The 15,206-nt window shown below is 47.8% G+C and overlaps 1 protein-coding gene across 1 annotated transcript; it reads left to right on the forward strand.

The window, feature by feature from the left end:
• Window positions 1-678: 678 nt before the first annotated feature.
• Window positions 679-10,420, forward strand: Psmg1 (proteasome assembly chaperone 1). The gene is made up of 7 exons (XM_032900372.1): window positions 679-867; window positions 2,307-2,413; window positions 3,789-3,940; window positions 4,522-4,584; window positions 6,074-6,272; window positions 7,706-7,842; window positions 10,235-10,420. Exons 1-7 carry the CDS (start codon window positions 731-733, stop codon window positions 10,307-10,309), a joined length of 870 nt encoding a protein of 289 aa, XP_032756263.1. The 5' UTR covers window positions 679-730; the 3' UTR covers window positions 10,310-10,420.
• Window positions 10,421-15,206: the final 4,786 nt, after the last annotated feature.

Consider the following 15,206-nt stretch of genomic DNA (forward strand, 5'->3'; position numbering starts at 1 on the left):
GTTTATTTTTAAAAAGTATTTATGTTAAAATTGATATGTTCCCCCTAATAGACTTAATCGTTTTTCTACATCATGAGAGATTTTAAACAACTTCCCAAGAGTTTTGATTTTAAAACGTCCCCGATCCCCAAATATTTACTTACTTTAGTTATATTTTACTAAACAGACCCTATTTAGGCAAGGTAGACCCTATTTCCTCACAAGTAAATCTAGAATGTGTTTTTATTTCCCACTGAGGTTCCAGTTTCCTTTTTCCTCGTAGTCGTTTGCTTTCCTCTTGTGGGAGCAGTATTCGGTAGAATTTTTTTGTCTTCCAGCACACAAGCCAGAAACACACATTCTTCCTGTCATTAAAATAGAAAACAGTGTATATGAGTTACACATGGCCAGGTTTTTAAAAAGCCTAGCCTTGCAGCCTCACTCATGTCCTCTGGATCCGCTTGCAGTCATCACCCCTGGAGCTCTCTGTGCTTCACCCGCAGCTCTGGGTTTCCTCCACGGGTGGGTCCTTGCAGGCGGGCGGCGGGATGTGGAGCCGGCCCTGCGTGCCCGGGTCAGCAGGGTGACGGAAGCGCGCCGCGGAACAGATCCCGCGGCGGACCGGAAGTTCTGAGACCTTCACCCAGGCTGAGGGCGTGGCCTGGCTCAGAGGCGGGTCGGGGGCGTGGTCTGAAGGGCGTGGCTGGGGCCGGCGCGCAGGCGCCGTCTGGCCGCGCGGGGCTGAGGTGCCATGGCTGCTACGTTCTTTGGTGAGGTGGTGAAGGGGCCATGCCGAGCTGGGACTGAGGAGGAGGAAGAGGAGGAGGACCAGAGCAGGCGGGACACGCCGGAGGACCGGGAGGTCCGGCGGAAGCTTGCGCGGAAGAGGTCAGGCACCGGGAAGGCCTCCCCACCGGCGGGGCGAGCATCAGGCGGTGTTGGCCTGCCGAGTGCCCTGCGTTCACGCTGGGACGCTGACAACCCAGCAATGCTTGCCCTCCCTCCACCTTACGCTTTAGGTTACGCCGCGTGTCCGCCGTATTTCTTGCAAAACTACTGTTAAATACACAGAAATGAGGTTATGCCGGCCCCTTGGCCAAGGTTTTACCACATCCATTTTTTTCTCACACCACCCCTACTAGTTTCCAGTAAGGAAACTCTTCCTAAGCATGCTGTCTTTATGCGGATTCATTTATTTTGTTTGTTTGTTGCTGGACCAGAGGTTGGAGTTGGGTGCCCGGTGGCGCTTTCCACCTTTTTGAGAAATCTTAAATTGAACCCAGACCTCACTGTTTCTGCTTCACTGGCTGACCTCCAGACCATAAGAGATTATCCTGTTTTCCCAGAACCTTCACTCTCGACATTTAGGTGGGTTCTGGGATCAGAACTTGGGTTGTCATGCTTGTGGTGGCAACTTAGCACCTTCCCTGCCCCAGATATGCTAATAACAAGTTTTCAGTGTCATACCAGTCCACAATCAAATTCACCTAGATTTTTAAAATATACTTTCTGGTGATTTCTGTCAACTACAGACACTTTTGGCACTTTGTTTCATTTACAACAACCCCTCACCACCTCCCCCCCCCTCATTTTTGGTTCTTGCACTTGCCTCTCACCTGGTTTTCTCTGGTGTTAGCTGGTGTTGCTATCTCTGACTGTGGCTTGATCCTCCTTTAAGCCTCTGTGTCAACACCCCTGGGTGACCAGCTCTCTCCTGTCAGGATTTGGGTACTGAAAGCTGTGCTACAGGGTTAGCTCTGGGTCCCCTCTCCCTTTCCAAACTCTTCCCGAGAGCCTCGACTTGTCCGATGGTCAGGCTTCACTTGCTTTTGCCACAACTAAATGTTTCAACGTTTGTTTGGACACTTGGCCACGTTAAGCATTTTGCTGGCAGGAGTGTTTGAGATGCTTGTATGAAGTTTGTTAGTAGTTTTACTCATTGAGTCTGTGAGTAGTCATTGCCTGAGCCTACAGTATTTCATAAAGAGAAAGTGTATTTCATCATTCGCCAGGCCACCCAGGACACCGATTCTTTTATCTAATACCATCTATCAATCCAGCTATCCACTCATCTCTCTTCTGTCACCTACCTATTTACCCATCTGTGTATATATGTTGGTATATAGCACCTGCCTACCATATCTATATAAGTCACATGTCTGTCCACCGTCAATCTCATCTGTCTTCCATCTATGTGTGCATCCAGCTCTATATAGCATCTGTCACTTTTCTCTTAACCTGTCTGTCTGTCATTCTATTACCATCTCTCCCAGTGTGACGGTCGTTACAGTGAGTGACATTTGTTTACTTTTGTCTCTTGCTGTCAGGGAGGTGAAGCTTCTCCGAAGACAGACAAAAACATGTCTGGAGGCTGTGCTCCTAGAGAAGCACCCTTGCTCCAAGTTCATCCTTGCAGTAGGAAGTAACGCCACGGGTAAGCGCCAGTGTCAGGGGTAGACGTCCTGTTGGAAGAATGTTTCTTCCTACATCTCGTATGTATTTTAAAAGGATCACAGTAGGCCCTGGGCGTGTGGCTCAGGTGGCACAGTGCTTGCCTATGAAGCACAGGATCTTGAGTTCGAATCCCAGTACTGTATGAACTGGGCGCTGTGCAACCCTAGCCCTCAGCAGGCGGGAGATGGCAGATGGGAGCACGGAGAAGTTCCAAGACCGAGCCGGGCTCCACAAGGCCCTGTCTTAAAAAGCCACAGTCATTTTATTTCAAGTAAGGTAGATTGCCTGTTTTTCCATCTTTGTAATGAGATTTAAAGGAAACACGCTTAGCTTCAGAATTACAGTTCTAGGCCCCGTTTTCCAGCCTGCTGTGTCCACACGTCTAGCAGTAATCGCAAGCATCTGGAACACTTCAGTTCTAAGGTCTTTGAATGCATTTATTGACCTGGTAGGTTGAAGGTGGAATAATGTGAGTTTGCTTGGAACAGTGTTGTATGTCAGTACACGTGGAGACCTTTATAACTTCAGTGGGTTAACAGGCTCTGAGGAGATCATTTGGGAACTCTAGTTAAGAGTTCTTGCTCTGTAAGTGAGCCCTAGGACTTTAGAGATTGTGTAAGTAACAGTAGGCTCACCCGTTATATAAAGGTCTGCTTGCCTAATTATTTTAGAGGAGTGTTCCATTGTGAGACTAGTACAAACTCTGTGGACATTGTCGCCTGGCTTTCCAGTCCCTGTTTGTAGTTTTGTGTGGAGAATGTAGACTTTCACTCCTCAGCCTCAAATTTTGTTTGCTCCAAAGTGGCCCAGTTGGATGGTCTATAATGTTTTAAAAAGAAATTTATGCCAGGTATGGTGGTGTACTCCTTTAATCCATACTGCCCTTGGGAGGCAGGACGGGTGGACTTCATGAGTTCAAGGCTAGCCTGGTCTACAGATGGAGTTCTAGGACAGCCAAGCCTACATAGAGAAACCTTGTTTTGAAAAACAAAACACCAACAACAAAATTTAATTATGAGCATATTTTTGTGTGTAACACCAACAACAAAATTTAATTATGAGCATATTTTTGTGTGTGGGCTTACTCAAGAGCATAAGCCAGAGGAGGGCACCAGATCCCCAGAGTTAGAATTACAGACGGTTGTGAGTCACCAGGGCTGGGTGCTGGGAACCAAACTGAGGCACAGCAAGAGAAGTCGTCAGAGTGAACTCTGAACGGTCTCTCCAGCCCCCAGGCAGACGGGCGGTCTCATGATTGCTTCAGTGGTGAGCTCTGGGGTGGCTGAGCTTCAGTCTGAGTAGGAAGTAGAGCTCACGCAGCAGACGCCAGTTCACATGAACATTTCTCTCCACAGCGTTCCTTTCATCCTTTGTTATGAACTCGGGAGTCTGGGAAGAAGTCGGTTGTGCTAAGCTCTGGAATGAATGGTGCAGAACTACAGACACTGTCCACCTGTCCCCTACAGATGTTTTCTGTGTGTTTTATCAACTGAAATCAGATCCCTCGGTATGTGAGACTTGACTTAAAATTCTTAAAACACAGTCATGTAGGCACAAGCCCTCAACAGCAAAGCAGGTTCTCGTGCCAGGCCTCTCCCCTGCCACCCAGGGTATTCTCTATCCTGATAATTCGTTTCTAATGTCTCATGGGTATTCAGGCCTCATTCTTCAATGTTAGGCTCAGCAGACGAGCAACCTGCTGTGCTACCTCCTATTGCTGTAACAGATGCCTTACTGACAGTCAGCTTACGGAGAGAAAAGGCTGATTTGGCCTGCAGGTTCCAGTGCTTGACTGGGGACCCTTCCACCCTTTGCTCGAAGGCCTGCCGAGGTGGGGAGAGCTGGGGCTCCATGGCAGGTCTGCAGGGGCCGACAGCCGAAGCCAGGGCCAGGAGCAAAGGAGCTGGATGCCACACCCTCTCACCGACACAGCTAGTGACCTCAAGGCTGTTGGCCCTCTGAGTGAACACATGGGCCTCTGGGGGCTTTCTGCTCCATAGGTGATGACGTCGTTTCTAGTGTTTAGGAGGTGCTCATATAATGGCAGGACCGGGGGTGTGTGCACTGAACTCTGGAAATTCCTTTCAGGTTCTTCTCTGCCAGTGTAGCTGCTACATTGCTGAGGATCAGCAGTTCCAGTGGTTGGAGAAGGTAAGAGGGAGAGGACCTGAGGGAGAGGACCTGACTCGCTAGTCCTGTGTACCAGCCGTTGCGGGCGGGGGTCTTGTCACTTAGATCTTTGCAGTCAAATATTAGATAAGAACTTTGTTTCTTTAAGAAAATATTGTAGGAGTTTTGTTATGGAGTGGTGTTTTTTGTTTTGTTTTTTAAAATATTTATTTATTATAGATGAGGACACTGCAGCTGTCTTCAGACACACCAGCAGAGGGCATCGGATCTCATTACAGATGGTTGTGAGCCACCATGTGGTTGCTGGGAATTGAACTCAGGACCTCTGGGAGAGCAGTTAGTGCTCTTAACCACTGAGCCATCTCTCCAGTTCCCCACCCCCTTTTTTTAAAGGAAAGTTTGTAGCCAAGTGATGGTGGTGCACACCTTTAATCCCAGCACTCAGAGTCAGAGGCAGGTGGATCTCTGGGAATTCAAGGCCAGCCTGGTCTACAGAACAAGTTCCAGAATAGACAGAGCTACACAGAGAAATCATCTCAGAAAAGCAAAAAAATAAAAGAACATGTTTAAAACGAGCAGCACAGCAAGGTACCTGTCATCATGTCAGACTCTGCTGTCGCCTGCACAGAGGAGAGGAAAGCGTCAGGGGCCTTGAGGGCAGCCACCGTTCACTACCACACACCCAAGTGCACACCACACCCGTGTTTCTTAGCATTAGGTGTGGTTACAAGCCCTCATTTTGGAAAATTGAATTCAGGGACTTAGGAGAAAAACTATAATTTGGGCAGTTATCTATTACATATTGAACATGCCTTCTCCTGAATGTTTTATATTTCATATATAAATGTTTTATATTTCATATTTTTTAAAGTTTTGGAATATTTGTATATTTGGAATGACATGTCTCAGGGATAAGTTGACTCAAGTTTAAACAAAAGTTCATGTTTCATATATAGCTTAAACAGAGCCTATAACATTTTAAAGCTGTGAAGTTTCATGGTACGAAGCTTCCCATGGGACCTTGTCCCTAGGCAGGCAAAGTTTTTGGCGTTCGACTGAGGAATACTCACTGCGTCCATACTTTGCTGCATACATTCCTCATGGCTGGCACAGACTTGTTTTCCGTAGAAGCGCAAGTGTATATTTGTGTGGGGACAGGGTGCGGCAGCAGTCAGATGGTGAGTGCATGCCCAGAGCTTCACCATTTACCTCTTATCCCACCTCAGTGAGGAGGTTGTGTCCAACACCACCTCTGTCCATTTGAACGTGGATACCAAAACAAAGCTCATCATCGCTCGGGGTGGCAGTCACAACTCAGGTCAGAGATAAGAAAATGAAATGAAGATTGCTTAGCTGCACTTCAGAGCGTGGTCACAGGCAGCGAAGCTAGACCTCAGAGCGTGGTCACAAGCAGTCCGCTGCACGCCTGCAACATGAAATGTTGCTGTCTGCTGCAATGTTTATATTGTGAGAAAAAATTCAATTTAACATAAAATTCATGTTCTCTTAGGTTTTCGGCTTCCGACCCAGAAAGAACATGCAGGTAACAGTTCTCACGTGTCGACACATCACAGAGTATAAGACCGCCGAGTCTACCTACAACCTTTCTTCTCCTTTCCTGAGAGCCCTAAAAACTCAGAAATTCAAAGATATCGTCTGCTGCCCACTGCTGGAACAGCCGAACATTGTGCACGGCCTGTCTGCAGCAGGTGGGACTGAAGGTCACAGCCTTCACACTGTGTCACAGGCTTTATGGATGGCTGTTGCTTTATAAGTAAATACTTTATGAAGTGCTTTGTCTGGTCTCGGCTGGCGGCTCGTTGCTGTTGACTCTTTGGGTCTGTGCTGGCATGTACGTGAGAGTCGGCTTCTCAGGGTGCCCTGGCTTACAGTCTGACAGCAGCTTGCGTTCTCTGCTGCTGTGCCTCTTTCCAGTTTCAGATCCTTCAGTCTCAGCGTGGGACCCAGTGTTAGACGTAGGTTATTGGTATGTGAGAGTTAGCAATTTAAATTGTCAAAGTAGAAAGTTTTGGATGTTGACGCTTGATTGTTAATCTTTTTTTGGAGATTTATTTATTTTATATATGCAAATGCATTGTTGCTGTCTTTAAACGTGATTGTGAGCCACCATAAGGTTGCTGGGAATTGAACTCATGACCTCTGGAAGAGCAGTTCTTAACGGCGGAGCCATCCCTCCAGCCCCTTGGTTATTCTTAACATTTTCATCATCCTTCTTATTTATGAGTTGCTTCTCTAGTGACAAAATATCCAGCAGAAGTGGTTTATGGGAGAAAGGGTTATTCTGGCTTACAGCTGAAGGGGACACGTTCCCTCATGGCAGTAAGCGCTGAGGCCATTGGGCACATTGCATCTGCATCAGGAAGTAGAGTAAGGTGAAGCTTACTCAGCTCCTTCTCTTTTATCCCTCAGCCTTTGGCACTGTGGCACCCACAGTTAGAGGGTCTGCCTGGGTGACCCGGCAGGCATGTCCAGAGCCTTGTCTCCCAGGTCGTTGTGACCCTGTCATGCTGACACTACTGACGTCACAGTACTGCTCACACATTATGTCAGAACAGGGTGCCATTGCTCTCAGCGCTGTGTTTCTGCTAAATGCACTTTCAAGCATAGTGCTTTGCCGTTTGTGTCACAGTTACTAGTAAGAGAAAACTAGTTCACATATGCCTTATCTATTACTCTCCGTGTCCCCTTACAGAGAGCATGAAGTCTATTCTAATACTTCAGCTCTTACAATTATGATGGATGTTCAGAAAATGAAAAATAAAGATAATATTTACAAAACATATTACTAGGGAGGGAGTTGGTTTTGAGTTGGTTAATTGGGTCAACGTGATAGTAGGTACCTTGACTGAAAGAGGCAAAAGTAGACTTTCTCAGAACAGTTTTTATTATTTAAAACATTTAACTTAGAAATCTTGTCATAGAGCTGGGCAGTACCTGCACACACCTTTAATCCCAGCACGTGGGAAGCAGAAGCAGGCAGATCTTGGTGAGTTCAGGGCCGGCCTGGTCTACAGAGTGAGTTCCAGGACAGCCAGAGCTACAGAGAGAAACCCTGCTTAAAAAGCAAAACCAACCAACCAACCAAACAGAATGAGCAGTTTTTTCCCTTGTGTGTTTGTAGTTCTGAGCTTCTGTCAAGTGTGGAAAATCCCTGCGGTTCTGTATGTGTGCTACACGGATGTGATGAAGTTGGACCTTGTCACGGTCGAAGCTTTTAAGCCCATCTTTTCTTCCAGGAGCTTGAAATGCTTGGTGAAGGTAAGGTTGCTGCTCTCCCCATTAATAGCTGAGCTATCACAGTGAACTGCATGATGGGAAATGCCTGAGCAGCACGCATGGCTGGAGCTTCGCAGTGAGCCACTTAGAACGTATTGTTTCCCTGCCGTGCTCCTGCTGATCCTCCACATTGAGGTGGAGGCTTTGGTTCTGTGTGTGCATTAGAGTAGTACAGTGACATCCCATGTGCCCTAGTTTTATTTATGCATGTGGGTCAGGCATGCAAGTGCCTGTTGGGAGTGGAAGTTATAGGCGTTATTAGCCACTGACATGGTGAAGGGAGAGGAACCCAGGTCCTCTGCCAGAGCCCGAAGTGCTGTTACCTGTGGGCCATCTCTTCATCCCTGAGCTACTTCAGATTTAGCTCCTTTTCCAGTGGGCTTGTGTGGCTAGCTAAATTGCATTCTCCCATTTGGCTGAGGCTGTGTCCCTCAGGGCTGGCCAGGGCTGTCTGTTTCAGCTATGGCTGGTGTTCTCAGTAAGTGTCAGGACTTGCTCTGAGATTAAAAATCAAGTGTCATATCAACTTGAGATAGATTTCCTGCTTTTGCCGTAACATGACACCTGTGGCAGGTGGGATGACAACCCTTGGAGCCTTGTCTCTTGTTGGAGTTAGCAGTCCACCATGCTGCCCACACTGGCCTCCCCCAGTGCTGGGATTGGAGGTGTGTGCCCTGTGCCTTGTTGGTTCTGTTCTCTTTTTTAACAAATGATTAGTGAGTATGTGTGGGTGTGAGGTGGAATTCAGTGCCGTGTATGTGTTTATGGTAGGTCATCGGTGTGTGTGGGAGGGGGTTGGTATGGTTTAGGTCATCAGTGTGTGTGTGTGTGTGTGTGTGTGTGTGTGTGTGTGTGTGTGTGTGTCTGTATATGTGAGTGTGGGTGTGTCTGTGTGTGTCTGTGTGTGAGTGTGAGTGAATTGTGTCTTTGTGTATGTATGTGAGTGTGGGTGGATGTGTGAGTGAGTGTGTGTGTGTGTGTGTGATTGTGGGTGAGTGTGTGTGTTTGTGTGTGTGTCTGTATGTGTGTGTGTGTGTGTGTGTGTGTGTGTGTGTGTGTGTGTGTGTGTGTGTGTGTCTATATATGTGTGTGAGTGTGTGGTGTGAGTGTGTGTGAGTGTGTGTGTGTGTGTGTGTGATGTGTGTGTGTGAGTGTGTGTGTGTCTGTGTGTATGTGTGTGTCTGTGTGTGTGTGAGTGTGGGTGTGTATGTGTGTCTGTGTGTCTGAGTGTGGGTGAATGTGTGAGTGAGTGAGTATATGGATGTGAGTGTGGGTGAATGTGTGTGTGTGTTTGTGGTAGGTCATTGGGTGAGTGTGTGTGGGTCAGGTCTGGTCATTGCTGGGTGTCCTCCTCTATCGCTCTTCACCTTGTTCTCTAAAACCAGGAGCTTGTGGCTCTGGCCAGGCTGATAGGCCTGTCTGTCCCAGGAGTCCTGCTGCCTCTCTTTCTCAGCACTGGGGATGGAGGTACTTGTCAGTCAGTATGCACGGCATTCACACAGGCTCAGGGGATCTCAACTCAGGCCCTCATGTTCTGGGGACACTTTAGCTGAGCCATGTCCCTGGCCTCAGTGCCATCGCCTTATGGACTAAATACAGTAGGCCTGAGTTAGTGCATGGTTTATGGTTGGGAATAGGAGTTATCTTGGACCCTACTATGTGAGCCTCACCTCGGAAGCTCCATAGACAGGAGGAGGTGCTGGCTCGTGATGGCAGGCACATGCTGGGAAGCATGGAGAGTGGCTTGCTTGGAAGGAACCAGAAGTCACCCTAGAAAAGGCACCTGAGAGAGGTCCAGTGGAGCTGACATCAGATGTTAATGGGGAGAAGTGAGCGGAGAAGCAGAATACAGAATGTGGGGAGGACATGAGCCACCGTGTGAGGGTTGGTTGGAGGGTCTGTGTGAGAGATGAGGTGCTGAGGGACTGCAGCTGTGGAGCAGTCGACAGTCTTTGGAGGGTTTGGGCAGGAATGTGTTGAGTGTGCTCTGGTTCAGTTTCTGTTGCTGTGATGAGATATTCTCACCAGGAGCGTCTTTAGGAAGGAAGGACTTACGTGGCTCACACTTTGGGTCACTGTCCATCACTGAGGGAAGGAGATCAGGTCAGGAATGGAAGCGGAAACCATGGAGCTATGCTGGTGGTTGCTCGCTAGCAGGCTTGTGCTCGGCTGTCTTCCTTATGAGCCCAGGGAGTGGTGCTGCCCGCAGTGGGCTGCCTCCTACATGGATGATCAATCAGGACAGTCCCCCAGACATGCCCTCAGCTTGAACCACTTCACTGCGCCCTTTCCATTGAAGAAGGCAAAAGGCAGCTCACATGAGTGTATGTGACGTGGGGCCTGGTATTTGGTGACAGCTGTTTTCTCTTTCCAGAACATCCCTGAAAGCACAGAAATACTGAAGAAGCTGATGACTACAAATGAGATTCAGAGCAACATTTACACATGACCCCACAGATGTAGCCATGACCTGCCTGTCCAGGGGCAGCCACTGCTGTTTTGTACTTTATTCTGGCCTGGGATGTTTTGAGGGTAATAAAAAATTTAAAATTAACTGTAACTATTTTCTTAATGATGACATGTCTATAACTGAAATATTACCAAGTCAGTCATTTTCATTATTTCATTCATTTCACTAGTGTTTGGTCATTTTCTTTTTAAAAAAGTATTCTTCTTATTTTCTGTGTATGTGTGTGTGCAGTGTCTGGGACTGGACTTACTGATGGTTGTGAGCCAATATGTGGGTCCCAGGACTGAACCCTGGCCTTCTGCAAGAACAGCGAGGGCTTTAGCTGCCGAGTCTTTCTCCAGCTCCTTCCTCCCTCCCTCCCTCCCTCCCTCCCTCCCTCCCTCCCTCCTTCCTTCCTTCCTTCCTTCCTTCCTTCCTTTCTTCCAAAGGTGATACAAATTTTTGAAAAGCTCTAGACATCAACAGGTTGTATCAACACTGGAAAGTATAGTTAGGTCCAAAAAATTCAGCATATGTTAAAGTTAGTTCCTGGATAGGAGAGGTTCTGGACATCTGTGAGATTATATAGATTTCGGTTATTCTGTGCACAAAACAATTGGTGCTGACTTAACAAGGTCTTATTTGCTCAAAGTAAAACCCAGAGAAAAGTGTCCTCTCTTTAGGCAGTGCAGCTGACAGATGTGTCTCTTCTTCAGTGAGTGCAGCTGACAGATGTGTCTCTTCTTCAGTGAGTGCAGCTGACAGATGTGTCTCTTCTTCAGTGAGTGCTGCTGACAGGTTGCTCCTCTGGCTGACTTTGCCAGGTGCTAGTTTGTATATGCTCGGCCCAGGGAGTGGCACTATTAGAAGGTGTGGCCTTGTTGGAGTGGGTGTGGCCTTGTTGGGGTAGGTGTGTCACTGTGGGTGTGTGGGCTTTAAGACCCTCATCCTAGCTCCTTGGAAGCCAGTCTTCTGCTAGCAGCCTTCAGATGAAGATGTAGAACTCTCAGCTCCTCCCGCACCATGCCTGCCTGGATGCTCTCATGCTCCCGCCTTGATGATAATGGACTGAACCTCTGAACCTGTAAACCAGCCCCAGTTAAATGTTCTTATAAAAGATGCCTCGGTCATGGTGCTTTTTCAGAACAGTAGAACCCTAATTAGAAAGGGTTGATCACATTGTCCCCAGAAATCCTCAACCCTTGACCGTTCATTGTTTCCTTCCCCACTCATCATCTGGCCAATAGGATTTGCCAGTCTTTGGAATGCAGAAATTAAGGAACCGAGTCGCAGGTGATGAGCGGCTGAAGGGGAGTTGCATCAGCTGAAGTAGAGCTTGCTGCAGGCCTTGTCAAGCTGGAGATGTCAGCTCTCGGCAGGTGAGCACAGAGCTCAGGGCAGTGGGAGGCCTCGGCCGGAGGTTAATGACATAGGACATCTGCAGATAGACTGCTCTGTCCAGTGGGCCTCGCCTTGGTAATGCCCCAGGCAATGAGTGAGATGGAAAACAGGACTAGGGAATGAGCTCACAGAGCAAGAGGGGTACGTCTGGGCTCAGTGGGGCCGAAGAACCAAGAATGGTGAGGACTGACTCACTCTGCATGGAGCACACTATAGGATTTGACCTACTTCTGCCAGTAAGTTGCTGATTTGTTGGTCTCCCCTGCCCCTGAGATAGGGTAGCATGTAGCATTGGTTGTCCTAGAACTCACTATGTGGACTAGACTGACCTCAAACTCCCAGAGATCCACCTACCTCTGCCTCCCAAGTGCTGGGATTAAAGGCGTGTGCTGCTGCACTTTGCTGTAGGTTTCTAATTTGAATGCAGGTTATCTAAGAAGAGAAAGAAGCAGGATAAACTCAAATACAGGTCTAGGTTTTGTCCCCTGCTGTGGAAATTTAGTCACTGTTGTAACTATGGTGAGGTGAGTCATTTTCAAAGCTCTTTGCCCCTGAGGGCTCCGTCCCTGATTGGGCTTGGTGAGCTTGTCCCCTCTTGTTCTCCTTCTGTTCTCTGCTGTGTGAGGGGTGGTGTCCCTCCAATCCGAACAACACAGTATTCAGGGTCCATCCTGGAAGTGGAGTCTGGGCCCTTACCAAATGCTAAATCTGCTAGCGCCTCCAGAATTACAACCAGGTAAACCTCTGTTTGCTATAAATTTCCTAGTTTCAGGTATTCTGTTCCAGCAAGGTAAACAGCCAGAGAGGACATTCAAATTTAGATTTCAATCTTTTATGCCAGTGGACAGTCGTTCCTAAATCACATTCAAGTCTGACAGCTTCGATCTGGCAGGTATGGAAGGAGGAAGTGAGAGACCATGGAGGATCCCTGGCGCTCCGGCTTCATGGAGAACAGGTGGCAGATTTTCAGTTTGGACTCACCTGATGAACGAGGCTTTGAGAATCGATCAGATGAGCTGAGTGAAGAGCCTCCTAGAAAAGAAGGGACTCATGTCCTGTGGGGAAACTCTGCTAGTTAAGGTTTCAGTCTACCATGTCTAGATAATGCCTCTGAGCTTGGTGCAAAATGGAGGACTCCCATTACCAGCAGGCCTTCCCCTCTCTGAGCCTGAGCCCCCACACCTCTACCTGGGGAAGGTTGAGTAGTCCCTGGCAGACCTACAAGTTCAACGTCCTTTTTGCCCATAAGAACCTCCTCAGGAAGTACCTGGGGTTCCTGGAGTACCTCTCCATGCAAATGAGGCATTCACAGTACCTTAAACCCCAGCCAATGAAACTGCCCTAAGAAAACCCCTTTCCCACTCTCCAAGGTTCATATATAGCCCTGGTTCGCCTGAATAAAGTGTCTGCACACTAGCTCAGGTCACGTAAGAGTTTCCTTCCAGCCTGGGGCGCAGTAGACGCCCTGAGGAGGAGGATGCAGAACGCTCATACCACACCGGCTCACCTGATCCTGTGTAGCTTCTCCATTTAAAAATCTGACTTTAGAATGCCTTGTCACTAGGTCTCCATGTTGGAACTGATTCCTGGCATCCTAACTATAGTCAACCACACATGCTTTGCATGTGAGACATAATAGTGCCCTCTCTGATGACCTATTTAATCTAAGACCTCTCAGGCACTGCTTAAATAGTCATAACTGCAAATTAAAGCCTTGACCAGTGTTCTCCACAGGTTTGATTTTAGTGAAAGCTCAGGGAAATGGCGCTCCTTGATACCCAGAAGAGGCAAGTGGGAACTTTTTTTTTTTTTTTTTTTTTTCCGGAGCTGGGGACCGAACCCAGGGCCTTGCGCTTCCTAGGCAAGCGCTCTAACCACTGAGCTAAATCCCCAACCCCGTAGTGGGAACGTTTTGATGGCCTTTCCTGAAGGCTGCCTGGGGCAATCAGTGTGTGCTTTGACTCCACTCTCACAGACTGTGAGAGGACAGAGAGAAGGTTGGATGCAACAGCCCAGCCTAGTTACTTGTGGGAAATCCTGACTTTCACCGCCAAGGGTGGGTGACAGCCTTGGTTAGTTGAGAAAAGGACAAATAATGACTAAATCTCCCCCCTGCAACTACATCATCACTTGTAGAAGCCTCATCTACCACAGGGAAAGCTACTGTGACAACCACAGGAAGGGAGCTGACTCTTGCTAAACGCCTGTGGTAGGAAGGACACAGCATCCAGGTACTTAGGTCTGTCAGCTCTCAGGGCAAGCAGAACCGCCTCTCCATGTAGGACAGGGGCTCCTGGCTGGACCTGCATTTTTTTTCTTTTTAAAAATAATTTTTCTCTGATATGTATGACTATGTCCATGTGTGTATGAGTGCAAGCATTTAAATACCATGGCATACATGTGGAGGTCAGAGAACACTTACGCATGGGTCCTTCCACCAAGTCAGGGCCTTGTTCATTGCTGGGTTTCAATATGTTGTTGGCTCAAAATAACACTCAAAACAGCAGTCTCCCCCATCTCCTGTCCTTCGGGGGTCTGTCTTTCTTCCTTCCTTTCTTTGTTTCTTTCTACAGATTTATTTATTTTTGTTATGTGAGTACACTGTCGCTGTCTTCAGACACCAGAAGAGGGCATCAGATCCCATTACAGATGGTTGTGAGCCACCATGTGGTTGCTGGGATTGGAACTCAGGACCTCAAAGTGAATTTTTTCTTCCTGTAAGAGTAACTTTCTATAGCTGACAAGGAGTTAGTAAATTCCAAGCCTCAGGCAGGCTGGGTTGTGAAGGACCTGTTGGGAAAAGAACAAAGAACTTCTTTTTTTTTTTTTTTTTTTTTTTTTTTTTTCAGGGCTGGGGATTGAACCCAGGACCTTGCGCTTCCTAGGCAAGGGCTCTACCACTGAGCCAAATCCCCAACCCCAACAAAGAACTTCTTAATCCCCTGATGTTTAACAATTGGGTGTTAATCACCAGAGGCCTGCAGCTGGGGGCTTCAGGATAACTTAGAGTCAAGAAAGGTAAACATTATTTAATAGTAAGCAACTTTTACTTTTGAAAAACAAGTTTTTCCCTCCCATGAATGCTTCCCCATGGCTGCTATCCAGAGAAAACTGGTACTTGGGCAGGCTCCTGGCATGTGTATACCACAGTATACATGTGGTGGTCAGAGAACAACCAAGCCTGGAGATGCCCATTTTCCAAACCAGGATATTAAAGCTCAGGAAATTACATCCAAGCACCACACTGCCCGTATGGAATGGAGTCAGTCTCACTCTGTGTGGTCACTGCTGCTTTGCCTTTGTGTGTGGGTCTGGCTGGTGGACACGTCTTTGCCAAGGCTTTCCTGACCCCTAAGGGACATGGCAGCACATGGTAGGGACACCTGTGTGCATACAAAGCCACCGTGACTGATGGCCTATGAATGTCAGGGTTCTTAGGTCTTCAAAGCTGAGACCTGAGAAAGGAGAAACCTCCTTGAGGTGGTTGTCGCAAGAT

Source organism: Rattus rattus, chromosome 4 (assembly GCF_011064425.1).
Source record: "Rattus rattus isolate New Zealand chromosome 4, Rrattus_CSIRO_v1, whole genome shotgun sequence".
Classification (NCBI taxonomy): domain Eukaryota; kingdom Metazoa; phylum Chordata; class Mammalia; order Rodentia; family Muridae; genus Rattus; species Rattus rattus.